Genomic DNA, 13,740 nt, shown 5'->3' with positions numbered 1-13,740 from the left:
GCAAATCTGCTGTTGGAGTGTGGCATTCTCCTCCCGCCCCCCCCCCCCAAATCCGAGAGTGCTGAGCCAAAGGACAGCCACAGTGTGAGCTAGAAACAAAACCCCACATTTTCAAAATGTGAAACATTTATACTGCATGTTTACTGTGCAGTCTATGCCCATTATCCCATTAAGCTTTACAAAACTTCATGAAGTGCAGGTAAATACTGTTACCTGCACTAGGTGCTTGTGGTCACTACTCATAACTCTCAGAAGTCTTTGTGATAAGGACTTCTTGGTTAGCCACGTTAGGTTTTATCCAATATAACTTATATTCCCCATAAGTAGCATTCTTACACACAAAGTCACAGGCCTTGTGTTGACTTAACACGAGCTGTGTCCCATGGGCTGGTGTAGGTGGGCAGTGAGGAAGGCTGCCACCCTGCAAGGCACTTGATACTAGGGCCCCCCAAGTCCAGGAGCTTAGTTGTTTTTATTTGACACATCTGGGGACAGCGAAAGGGTGGTTTTCTATTGAATAGCCTCCCTAGAGACTTACATAAATTATTGATATTAAAATACCTGTCAGTATTAGTAGTCATGGCTCAGTGGGTGCCTTACTGTTTTCTATGCATAATCGCAGCAACCCAGAGGGCAGATTTTGGCACCCATTCCACAGATCAGGAAGAGAGCTCAATGTCCACAGTGGCACCACTTGTCAATCTGGGGAGTCAGGATTTGAACTCATGTCAGCCCAGGAGTCCTTCCTCTTGGCTCTGCCTGCATTACTCCTTTGCTGTCCGTAGCCCAGAAAATGCCTTCCCACAACCTGGTGGCTCATCCCACCCAGCACAGTCATTGCTCAGTAAGGAGAAAGGCTGACAGTCTTCCCTCATGTTTCCTCACCCACTCTTTTGTGCTTCATGCAGCCCTCCCCCAACACAGAAGCACAAGAACATGTACACACACCGCTGCAAACAAGTCAGTGCTGAAATTAGGCTGTTGCGTCTCCTACGTCCATCATATCCTGACCAGCACTCCGGGCTAGCTCTTTTGCCTTCATGAAAGATAACTTGTCTTTTAAAGTGACTCCTGCAGGCAGCTAATTTCATTTACTGCATGTGCATTTTACTAATTTAGCTCTACATAATTGTGCTGCCAAGTTCTGGAAGGCATCTTATTGTAGCCTCTTACAAATGCTGACTACGCACACTTCTGTTCTGCAGTAAACTTGAAGTTAGCATCTCGTCCTCATTACAGTTCAACCACTGGGAACTGGTAATGTTTTTAACCCCAGTGTCCCACCTAGGGGTGCCGAATGAAACAGGTAACTCAGGACCTCAGGACTTGGCCCTGCTGCAGTAGGGGTCAGGAAGGGGCTGTTAGAGGTCAGGTGGATGCTTCAGGAGACACATGGGAAGTTGATGGGTATACAAGTCAACCAAAGCAAGGCAAAATAAATATGCCACCTATTAATGGTGTTTTCCTTATTACCCTTTTGAATGTTCTAAAATGAATATTACTTTTATAATCAGAAGTAACAGTATTAGTTTGAAGATGGCAAGTCCTAGGGCAGCTGGCACAGGGGAAGCCCGGTTTGGCTGGCTGAGGGTAGAAGTGTGGTGTTCAGACAGTGGCCACACCCACTGTGCAGCTGCTGAAGAAGCTTTGGGGAGCTGGGGAGCATGTGCATTGAACTAACTGGCTTTCCCTAAGAGTGACCCCCATCCCGGGTGCCACAACCATGGCTGGAACATTTGTGGGCCAGGTGGGTCTTCCTGTCAGCTCCCAGTCTGAGCCTCTCCCTCTGATATAGGGGGCAGCAGATTGAAAGCCTGAGCTCTGGGGGTAACATCTTACCCTGACTGCCACCTGGTCTGTCACCTGGTCCAGAACCCCAGATGATTGCCTAGTCAGCGATCTGGAGCTCCCCGCTTAGATGAGGACAGAACATGCACCCTGTGGGTCCATGGAACACAATAGCACACGAACAGGGACCTGCCGCTCACGGGGTTTCCCCAGATGGCAGTTTCTCCGCCATGCCTAGGATCGGTGTGGTGGTGGGCAGGGTGATTTTGAGAGTTTATAGCTGAAGCCACCAAGTTAAAGTTGGATCCACATAAAGGTCCCATGGCAGGTAAGTGACAAAGCCAGAGCTGATTCCAGTCTAGCCTGTGGACCGCTCCTGTGACCAAGGCCCTGAATCAGACCAGCCCTGCTGGCCTTCCCTCACTAGCTCTCCGCCCTTAGCTGTGGCCAACACCTCACAGCCTGCCCTCCAGGTGGAGGCCACCCCTGGCTGTAGAGGCTATTGCAGCACCGCCCTCTCTCTCAGTGACCTGAGTGGTTGCCAGGTGACTTTGGCTTTGTGCCAGCATGGCTTGATCTATACCTCTGTCTGGTGGTCGAGTATGGCGCCAGGATCTAAGAACTCCTCTTGGTTATTGGGATCGGATGTTGGCACTCAGAATCAGCTGCTCCCATCTCCTCCTGCCCCACTGAGGCCCTTGATACCAGCTCCTTCCCTTAGTCATTGTTCTCCTCAGTGTCACCCCCACCCCCTTGGACTTACCTCTCAGAGCCAGGCTGCTGCAGGCTGTGACCAGTCACCCTGCGGTGGGCATCTCTATCTGCCACAATGAGCCTTGTGCAGTAAACAAAGGGCTGAGTTTCTACCCTCCTGTTTACAAGCTGCTGGTGTAAACTGATGCCAAAACCCACAGAGCAAGTATAGGAGGTCATCAGCAGAAGGACCTGGAAAAGTCATCCCAGTCTATCAGCAGGGCTACTCCTGAGCCACTCAGCTCAGGAGCTCTTGGAAAGGCCCAGAGGGGCCACGTGGTATCAGGAGGGCAGCATCACCGAGGACTGGGTGTGATCTGCACAGGGGATCCATCTGTTAGGCTTGGGAATCTGGAATAAGAAGGTGACTCTAACATGATTTAGTTGCTGCATGGGTTTCCCAAGAAACCTAAGGGACCCTAGGTGAATGTGGCCAACAGTGGTTATCTCTGGACAAGTCACTGAAAGGTCAGCACAAGATCAGTAGGTCCAGACAGAACTTACTGAGGTCCCTTCAGATTACTAGGGACCCAAAGGGGGTCTATCATGAGAATTTAGTCTGTCCCCATAACCAACATAAGAACCACAGAGAGGCCATGAATTCCTGCAGCTGTCTGTTCCCCTTTCATCTATCTGGGCCCCGTGGTGTCTGCCTCATACCTGCTACTCAGAGAGGGACTAGTAGGGTCATGGAGAGATCAGCAATGGCACATGTGGCAGTGGGAGTGGTTGGATGGAAGTCACATCTCAAGTGGCGATAAGAGTAGGTCATGGACATTGAAGGATGATGGGCCACTCATTTTTCCAAAGAGAAGAGGAAAGACTGGGCAAACCCTGAGGGCCCAGAGTTTGCTCGAGGCTGAGATGTGGTCTCCCAAGACTGGACCAAATCCTGACCTTTGAGATGGGGAGAATGCAGAGTTCTGAGGGAACAGATGTCAGGATTGGGGTGCGACTGTTTGGCTTCTTGGTTGTGTAGAAGTGGCCCCTGCCCTGATCAGGCCAGGCCCAGACTCACCCAGCAACCTAACAGCAGATCCTACCAGGCTCTGAGGCCGCGTAAGTGCTGGCCTAGGTAGGGCAGCCAGTGATGGGACCTTGCATTTAAAGCCAAGCTCAGGAAAGAACTTTGAGGGAGGTGGTGTGTGACCCATCTCTCATCATGCTGTCCTCTGACACTCATTCATGCAGGCATTCAAAAAGGCATTAAACATGTTCTCTTCCCGTACAAAATCACTCCCAAGTTTATACCTAAAATAAATGCATGCATATGTTCACAGAAGACAAAGAATGGCAATAGGCCATCGCTGGATGTGACCCAAAGGCCCATTAACAAAAGAATGGATGGATTGTGGCACATGCTTGATGGTGGACTGTCACTGCTCAGCAATGAGAACGCGCAACATGGGACATCTCAAACGATGCTGAACGAAAGAAGGCATATCTAAAAAAGCACACGGAGTGTAATTCCATTGATATGAAGTTCAAAACTATGCTGTTAGAAGTCCGGGTGCTGGTTAACTTGGGGAGATGGTGAATGGAGAATTCAGGGAACGGCTGGAGTACAGGTCATTTCTAGGTGGCTGACCTGGATGCTGGTCGTCCAAGTGTGTTCACAGTGGAATAAATCCAGTCATACCCACAGTCTGTGAAGACTTCTCTGTTCAGAAAAAGTTTACTTGAAAAGAAGTGACTTTGAAAAAAAGATGGTGATGCCCGTTTCAAGCAGACGCAGACATACTTGTCACTGGGTGAACAACTTCACTGGGGGGACACAGGATACACCAAACACAAGCCACCTTGGTGGCTCAGACTCCCCAGAGCCTGCAGGGTTCCCCCTGGCCTGCCTGGGGGCCTTTCCTGCTCTCTGGGCGCAGGCATCTGATTCTGCAGCTGCATCTTTGGGAAAAGATTCTCAGCAGGCAGAGCTGAGTGGAAATACACTGCTTCTAAAAGGATCCCCAAAGCTCTGAATTATTCATTCACTAACGCATTCATCATTGATGAGGCCCCAGCCGGCTGTTCGCTTCCACAAACTCCTTCCCCTCCCCTTCCCACAGCAGGCTGTTAGGTCACATGTGACCTTTGTGTATGTCCCTGGGGCTTTGCTGTGGCTGGAGCTTTTGTAAGGGCGCAGCAGCCTTCCTTAGCTGGGACAGGATAGGGCAAACCAGTCTCCTGACTGGAAGCCCAGGGCTGTCCCCACTCTGCCTCTTTGGGGGAACAGGGTAGCCTCCATCTACAGGAGGCAGGGGCAGATGCAGGGGCTCCAGGGATCCTTCTAGGTTCCCCACTGATGGGCTCTGCTAAGTCTGCTGCCCTTCCTCCTGTCATGACTACAAGGACATCTGACCTCCTCCTAGAGGCCTTTCCTGGCCCTGAATCTTGCCATCTAGCTGGGCTTCCAGGTGCTGGCCAGAGGGGAGCAGGGCCTGGCTGCACTCTTGGAGCTTGCCCTGGGTACACAGCCTGGCTTGAGAATGGACCTGCCCCCAGTGGCTAAAGAGCCCCTGCTGGACCCAGAATGCTTCCTGTCCCTCCACAACCTGGAAGCCTGGCCTGATTATCCCCACCACACTCTCCCCTTCCTGCCAGGTGATGCTTGAATCTGGGTGGCAGAGCTGGCACCACTGAGCCTGAGCTTTCCTAGATTCTGCAATTCACTGACTCCAACATTTTAAGCTACTGCTCAATTTCTGCAGGGATCTGCTGTGATTTCTGTGGAATGGTGACAAACAGAACTTTCCAGAAAAAAGGTGGTTGGGTCAGAATTAAAAGACGAAGTTCTACACAGGCTGGGGCCCTTCCTATGCTCCCCTGCAGCACTTAGATCTCCTCCTCCTCGAGGGGGAGACAGCATCTGACCTGCTTCTCCCTACTGCAGGGGGTGATGCCTGGCATGTGCCCAGCACTCAGGAAATAACTAATGACAGGCACTGACTGACTATGGGCCAGAATCTACACACAACTTATTTCTTTTTTTTTTTTTTGTAGCAGGGATTAAACCCACGGGCACTTAACCGGAGCCACTTCCCCAGCCCTTTTTAAGAATTTTTATTTAGAGACAGGGTCTTGCTGAGTTGCTTAGGACTCGCTAAGTTGCTGAGGCTGGTTTTGAACCTGCCATCTTCCTGCCTCAGCCTCCCAAGTGGCTGGATGACTGTGTGCGACACCATATCCAGCTTCACACACAAGTTCTGACTCTTCCTGGAGCCCGCATCAGGCAGTGCTATCCCCACATCTTTACCTTTTAAAATCTGAAACACAGAGTTGTACCAGTCATTTGCCAACCCCCCTCCCACACTTGCATGAGGACAGGGTCAGCATCTTTCAGGATGTCACACTGCTCTGGGGGCTGGGAAATCAGCTGCCTGGGAGAATATGCACAAGACACCCCTGGAGCTGGGGAAAACCCTCCAGGGGTGGAGGCAGGTGTCCTGTCCTCCCGTGAGTCTTCACATGGCAGGATCAGCCCCTTCGTCACTTGCTGGCCTTTCCCAGGGCCTCTGACTTCCCCCACATGCATTACGGATTACAAATGGGAGCCCATAAAATGTGCTCTGCAGGCTCCTCTTCCTCGCCCTCCAGCATCGTCCCAAGAACAGCAGATGCGTTTGCTTCCTCGCCCTCTGAGGGGTCCTGCTCAGCTCTGCCTCCCTGGCAGCCTCCTCCCTGCTTGGGTGTGGCCCTCCTGCAGGGGCGGGGGCGCCTCCCAGCTTTCGCTCCTCATCCGCAGGTGCACTTGGACTCATGTACCCCAAGCTCCAAATACCCCTTGGCTGGGAGGGAACCCACTGGCCCCAAGGAAGATGGGAAGCAGCTGCCTGGGGTTCGTGAGGCAGAGTGGACAACATGCCTGTGCGGAGGTGCTCCAGGCCTGGTGGCTGCTATCTGGGCATGTAGGCCAAGCCAGGTTTTGCCCAGGTTTACCCATGGGTGGGGCAGGCCTGAGGACAGTAGTGATTCCTAACCCTGCTACTTCAGAGTGCTCCAGGTGCTGCAGGGACACCCACCCAGCAGCACAAGGCTTTGTCCCACACCTAGAACCTGGTGCAAGCTAGGTCCTGGCTAGAGTGGAACCTTGGGCCAGCTGCAGTGTCCAGACACCACCCTGTCCACCATTCCTGCCAGATGCCCTTGGACTGACATCTCTGCAGAACCTTGAATCCTGAAGGAAACCTTTGGTCTGACACCCCTCCCCCAGCAGGGAGCCAAGTGGGGAGAGGCTTTCCAAGGCCCTTTTGTGGCTCTGCTCATCCTCACTGGCTCAGTCCCTGGTTCACATTAGGCCCCTTAGACCACAGCACGGAGGAAAAGAGACTTGGATATCTACCGCACACCATGCCCTTCAGTAAATTCCACCTTAAACATGAGCGCGTACCTATCAACACATGTTGTCTCAGGCTATTTTGTGGAGCTATAACAAAATACCAGAGAGCAGAGTAATTTATAAAAGACAGAAATTTGATTTCTCACTGTTCTGGTGGTTGGGGTGTCCAAGATCAAGGTGCTGGCAGATTCAGTCGTCTGGTGAGGGCTGTTCCCTGAGCTCCAGGGGAGCCTCCCCATGGGCTCCCACCCGGCAGAAAGGTGGGAAGGTGATAAGCCAATTGCTGCATGAATCTTCTTTTATAAAGGTCTGGGGAGGAGACCTGATCACCTTTTAAAAGCCTCACCTCTTAATACCATCATGTTGCCCATTAAGTTTCAATATCTGAATCTTTATTTTAACCTCTTAAAGCTTTATTGCAGACAAAGCCACAATTCATTGAAGACATGCTGAAAGAAAGGGAGTAACAAGAAAATTACCTAATAGTATTAATCATGTGTTACATGAAAGTTGAAAGAAAATCAAATCAACAGAGCCACCCTTCAAATCAAATCCCACTGGGAAGTGTAAAAAATGAGGCTACAGATGCAAAATTCCTCACATGGATGTGGATAAGGCAATTGTAGGATTCCAGAGAGTTTTTCCACTGGGAAAAGCAAGTGACAAATGCGCCATCCAAGGCAGGGAACATTAATATCTGGCTTTTACGTGGGACTTTTCAGTTTTTCTTTTTGATTTTTATTTGTTGTTTTTAGATATACATGAGAGTAGGGTATATTTTGACATAACATGGGGTGCAACCCATTACTATTTTGATCCCATTCTTGTGGTTGAACATGATGTGGAATTAACACTGGTTGTGTATTCATATATGAACATAGGAAAGCGATGTCCGATTCATTCTACTCTTTCTTCTTCCCATCCCTACTCCCTTCCCTTCATTCCTCTTTGTCTAATCCAATGAACTTCTATACTTCCCCTCCCTACCCTCCCTTGTTATGGGTTAGCATCCACATATCAAGAGAACATTCAACCTTTGGTTTTTTGGGACTGGTTTATTTCACTTAGTATGATATTCTCTAGATTCATCTATTTACCAGCAAATGCCATAATTTCATTCTTCTTTATAGCTGAGTAATATTCCATTGTGTATATATACCACATTTTGCTTGTCCATTCATTTGTTGTAGGGCACCTAGTTTGGTTCCAAAGCTTGGCTATTGTGAATTGAGCTGCTATAAATATTATTGTGGCTGTGTCACTGTAGTATGCTAATTTAATATGCTGAGAAGTGGGATAACTGGATCAAATGGTGGGTCCATTCCAAGATTTCGGAGGAATCTCCATTCTGCTTTCCATTGTGGTTGCACCAATCTGCACTCCCACCAGCAATGTATGAGTGTGCCTTTTCCCTACATCTTCACCAACATTTATTGCTGCTTGTATTCTTGATAATTGCCATTCTGAATGGAATCTCAGTATGGTTTTAATTTGCATTTCTCTAATTGGTAGAGATATTGAACATTTTTTCATATATTTTTTGACCATTCATATTTCTTCTGTGAAGTGCCTGTTCAGTACCTTGAACTTTTCAGTTTTTAAATTGCTTTGACATTATGTTAGTTGAGCCTAGCAACAACTTATTAAATGGGCAGGGTAGGTACTTATCTAGTTAACTGAGTCAAGATTTAGTTAAGTCTTGGCCAAGAATTGTCTAAACTGCAATTATATGGTCAACACCTGAATCTTAAGAGGGGCCACATTCAAATCACAACAACGCAAAAACTTGGGCTAGTTTGTTTATCTGGAGAATTAGTGATGCTCCTATTGAAATGATGTCCTCAGAGTTTTAATACATAAAAAACAAAACCTTCCTTTGAATAAAATGTGAAAGGAAGAATGGAAAACCAAGGCCATGAGAACTAATACCTGATAACAGTTACTCCACACAAGGCAAGGTCTGTGTCCAGCTTCTATTCTGAAAGTGCCCCAATGAACAATGTGACAGAGGGAAGTTCAACACATGAACAAATGTACAACCTGAGAGCATAAGAGGAAATGTATAAATTTCTTTTTATAAGATTTAAACTATAAAATGAGTGTTGATAGCAGTGGGGGCATTTTCTGCTTGGTGTGTTGTTCTCTTTATGATTTGGATGTGAGGTGTCCCCCAAAAACTCACGCGAGAGACAATGCAATAAGGTTCAGAGGAAAAATGGCTGGGTTGGGAGAGCCTTAACCCAATCAGTGACTTAATCCCCAGTGGGATTAACTGAGTGGTGACTAAAGATGGGCAGGGTGTGGCTGGAGGAGGTGGGTCACTGAGGATTGAATTTGGGGTCTATATTTTGTGTCTGGCAAGTGAGTCTCCTCTCTCTGCTTTCTGATCACCATGTGAGCAGCTTCCCTGGGCCACATCTTCTCCCTCACCTGGAGCCCCAAGCAGAGCCCAGCTGTCTGTGGACTGAGACCTCTGAAACTGTGAGCCTCCAAATAAACTTTTCCTCCTCTAGGATTGTTCTGGTCAGGTCTTTTAGTCACAGCAGTGTAAAAGCTGACTGAAACACCTCCCTAGATGGTGTTTAAGGGGCTGTGTGTTGGTCACTTTTGTCCAGGGCAGCCAGCAGTGTCTGACTCTGGGATGACTGAGTTTTATAACTGGGGCTTTCAGGGCGCCATGGAGGCAGGGGGAATTGAGCCGAAGCTGAGAGCTGAGGGGAGCTGTTTTCAGGTGTGACACAGATGTCATCCAAATATTTATTGTTTACCAGGTACAGAGAACAAAGCAATGACAGCACTGCTGGTTCTGGCTAACCTGAGTGCCCTCCCCTATCCCATTAGTGCCCTGATTTTGTCCAGGGGATCAACACCCTCTCACCTGGGGACAGTATGGGAGAAGTCAGACCAGGTACCTGCCCTCTCCAAATGGTAGCTGAAGGGCCTCCGGAACTTCCCCTCCTGAGCCCCCTTCATATCACCTGTCAGTCAGGGAGCAGCGTGTGTCCTAGAGACATAGCCAGGGCTCAGCATGGGCGTGGCATGAGGCACTGGAGCTGCCTGGAGCCTGGCTTTGAGCCAGCTGTCACCCTGGGAGTACCCCAGCCCACAGAAAACAAGGTGGTGTCAGAACCAGTTTGGTGATTCTAAAGGTATTTTTAGATACAAGTCTTTGTTCCTAAGAAACTGTTTTGAATTGGGACCTAAAATCACCACAGGGTAGAACATGTGCTAAGTGCCTTGAGAGGTGACAGGGACAGGGTTTTGGAAGGCAGACTGGGGCTCAGTTCAGGCCTGCCACATCCCCAGTGCCAGAGCTGCCCAGAGCTCAAGAGGCAGCGTCTCGTCCACCCTCAGATGGACAAGGGCTCTTCAAAACCAGTCTGAAGCACTTTTTTAGGAAGGCATGACCTGGATGCAAAGGGGTAGCAATTTATTCAATTGTGCTGTGGCTTGAATGACAAGAAGTAAAGAAACTCTTGGGGACTGATTAAATAGGAAAGGGGCTGGGGAAGAATAACTTGTTGGTGTTTACTGGTTCTGATTTGAACAGGGTTCTGATATGTTATAAACTGCCTTCTTAGAAAATTATTTTTTAATTGACATGTAAAAATGATTTATATTTATGGTGTGTACCATGATACTCTGATGTATGTATACATTGGGAAATGGCTATAGCAAGCTATTTAATATATTATCTCACACACATATATATATTTATATATATATATATATATATTTTTTTTTTTTTTTTTTGTGGTGAGAACACTTGAAATCTCCTCCCAGCAATTTTCAAATACATATTATAATTAACTGTACTCACCATGATGTACAATAGATATCTTGAACTTATTCCTCCTAACCAAAATTGTGTCTTTTCACATCTCCCCAATATGTCCCACCCTCCCTGGCTTCTGGTTGCCACCATCTCTCTCTGTTTCTGTGAGTTCAACTTGTTTATATCCCCACACAAGTGAGATTATGCAGCATTTGGTTTTTTGTGCCTGGCTAATTTCATTTAACCAAATGTTCTCCAGGTTCATTCATGATGTTGCAAATACTAGGGTTTCCTTTTTCATAAGGCTGAGTAGTAGCCAGGCGTGGTGATGCTCGCCTATAATCCCAGAGGCTCAGGAGGCTGAGGCAGGAGGATCACGAGTTCACAGCCAGTTTTAGCAACTTATTGAGGCCCTAAGCAACTTAGTGAGACCCTGTCTGTAGATAAAATTAGAAAAAAAAAAAAAAAAAAAGGACCGGCAATCCCTGGTACCAAAAAAAAAAAGAAGCGGAATAGTGTTCCACGTGTGCATACACTGTATTTTCTTTACCAGTTCATGCACTGAGGTACACTTAGGCTAATCCCATATCTAGGGTATTGTGAATAACGCTGCAATGGACATGGGAGTGATGTTCTCTAGGGGTGTGTCTTGATTCCTTTTTATCTTTCGTGTATCTACTATAGGATTTTGCTTTGTGGTTGTTATGAGAGTTGGAGGGAGGGCTAGCAGCAGTCACCACCACCCATCAGTCCGGCATCCCACAGGCACTTCAGAAGTGTTCCCAGAAGCCTGCTCCGCCTGCTCTGGCTTGCCTCGTGCCACTGGCCGGAGCTGTCCCCTGAGCACCCTGCATGGCTTAACAAACAGAGCCAGCCAGCCTGGTGACTGCAACACATCCACTTATTGTTGGAAAGGGTGCCTCCCACTCACGGGGGTTTTACCATGACCACATCAACGGGTACCCTGCCACAACCCCTCTCTCTTCATTACTGTTTCTGTTACCCTGTAGCCTGGCTGCGCTCCACTCCCAGCAGCTGAAGCCTCCCGTGTTACCCACTTGGAATGCCATCTTCCAGAAATCCACCAACTCTTTAGGTTTTATGGGAAACGGGAGAAAGTCCCAATGAGCAAAATGTATTTGCTAACGAGCTGGATGGAGGTTATGTGACATTCCAAGCAAAACACAATCAACCAGTCTATTGGACTAAAGCCAAGAAAACACCGTGGAAGAGATGGAGGTCTACCGTGGGTGGTGGGTGGGGTCTCTCCTGGTCCTCTGCTTGGGAGTGTGGGTGCAGTGGAGATCCAGGCTGTCTAGGGACCAGGCTCTTCCCCACTGCCCGGGACTGCCTCTGGGCTCCAGGGCTGGGCCCGAGGGCGACCTCAGTCCTCGATGACAGGTGGGGGAATGAGCTGCAGCTGGAAGTTCTCATTCTGAAAGATGCTGTTGAAGGTGGGTCCACTCTGGGAGCCACTGAATGGCCTGTAGCTCTCGCTGCTGCGATTCTGGGACAGTTCCGTAAGGAGAGCCAGCTGCAAAGAAGGGGACATACATTAGGTAAGCTTTCGGGGCAGAGAATCTGTGTGGGGGCAGGGGGTGGGGTTGGGACAGAGGTGGGGAGGGACCTGAGTTCCCCACCTTGGCTACACCAGGCAGCACTACTTTGTGGGAAGAGTAAAAAGAAATGGCTTGGATCCCAGGGCTGGAACCCACAAGCCAGTCGTGTGACTTTGGGCAAGGTCATTTCATTTTTCAGGGTCTCAGTTCCCCATATGGTAATGATGAGACTGGACTAGTTTGTTCCCTGGGGCACAAAGACTCAGAAGGGCTGTCCGATCCTGGCCCACCGCTTCTGTTCTTCTCTAACTGCTGTGTGACCCTCCTGCTCTCTCTCCCTGAAGACATGCGTGGAGCTCCCAGTTCATCTCATTCCCCTTCTCTTTCTCTCTCTCTCTCTCTCTCTCTCTCTCTCTGAGCCTTCTCCCCAGGGAAAGTGACCTTGAGTTACGACTGCTGGCTCTGCCCTTTCTCTTTCGTAACCTGGATAGCTCCAAAGGGACACTCACCACCAATTCAAATTCAGGGCCTCAGAGCAGAACTAGAGACTCTATAGTCTCCAAATGAGCCCTCCCTGCTCCCTACTTCCTATTTCCACCAGTGACCCCAACCATAGCCACACTGGGGTAGAAAAACCAACCAAGAAAAAGTTTTCTGGCCCCAAAAGGTGGTGGATGCCTGTGATTCCAGAGACTTGGGAGGCTGAGGCAGGAGGATCACAAGTTTGAGGCCAGCCTCAGCAACTTAGTGAGACCCTGTCTCAAAGTAAAATAAAAAGGCTCGGGATGCAGCTCAGTGTTGGAGCACCCCTGGGTTCAATTCCCAGTATCACACACATGAAGATATTTTTATCTAAGAAAAGAAGATATCTTTGTGTTCTTCAACTGATGAGTACTGAATAAGAGCTCGACATTTAGAAGCAGAAGATTGTCCTTGGAAAGGTCAGTAGCCCAGTGGTAGTAGGAAGAACTTGGCTGCATCTGGGAAGGGATGGAGTGACACTAGTTGAATAAAGCTGCTGAACACCTTCAGGAGGCCGCTGGAGAAGTCTCCAGAATACAAACCTCCATCCAGACCAGCTCTCAAAGGTGAAAGCCATTTTTTCTTTGGGCTACATGCAGCCCTGGAGATGTTTGCCTGGGAGTGTGGGTGGGCGCAGGGCACCCAGGCAGAGGCACAGCAAGGGAGCTCAGAGGACAGCTGGGGCCAGAGGGATCTGGGGGTGGAGGAGGTGGCAGGGTTTGGACTTCCGCCCTGCAGGCAGTGGACAGCCAGGATAGGCTCTGAGCCCGGGGCAACTGGCCACAGTCAGGTTTGGAAAGAAGCCCTCGGCACAGCATGGGTAGGGAACTGGAGGACGGCTGACAGCAGAAGACCTGCGCTGTCCTCTGTGGTGACGAGGAGGCCTGACTCAGGATGGCCGCAGTTTGGAGGGCAGGGAGGAATGGAGAAGATGCTGACGAGAGTGGACAGAGGTGGAGGATGAGCCCAGGGTGCTGCAGGGCTTTGCTCTGAGGGACCGAGGCAGGCACGAG

At 49.1% G+C, this 13,740-nt stretch overlaps 1 protein-coding gene across 6 annotated transcripts in view; it reads right to left on the bottom strand.

The window, feature by feature from the left end:
• Window positions 1–10,718: 10,718 nt before the first annotated feature.
• The window catches only part of Vps8 (VPS8 subunit of CORVET complex), a 266,030-nt gene continuing 263,008 nt past the window's right edge, over window positions 10,719–13,740 (bottom strand). For 3 of the 6 annotated variants that reach the window (XM_047563462.1, XM_047563461.1, XM_047563463.1), the window contains one exon: window positions 10,721–12,180. In XM_047563462.1, coding sequence (XP_047419418.1) covers window positions 12,031–12,180 — 150 coding nt within the window. In that variant the 3' untranslated portion in view covers window positions 10,721–12,030. Of the gene's footprint in view, window positions 12,181–13,740 lie in introns of all 6 variants that reach the window. The other 3 variants (XM_047563466.1, XM_047563464.1, XM_047563465.1) reach the window with 2 other exon arrangements.

Source organism: Sciurus carolinensis, chromosome 9 (assembly GCF_902686445.1).
Source record: "Sciurus carolinensis chromosome 9, mSciCar1.2, whole genome shotgun sequence".
Lineage (NCBI taxonomy): Eukaryota > Metazoa > Chordata > Mammalia > Rodentia > Sciuridae > Sciurus > Sciurus carolinensis.
This window is presented reverse-complemented; position numbering and strand designations above follow the sequence as displayed.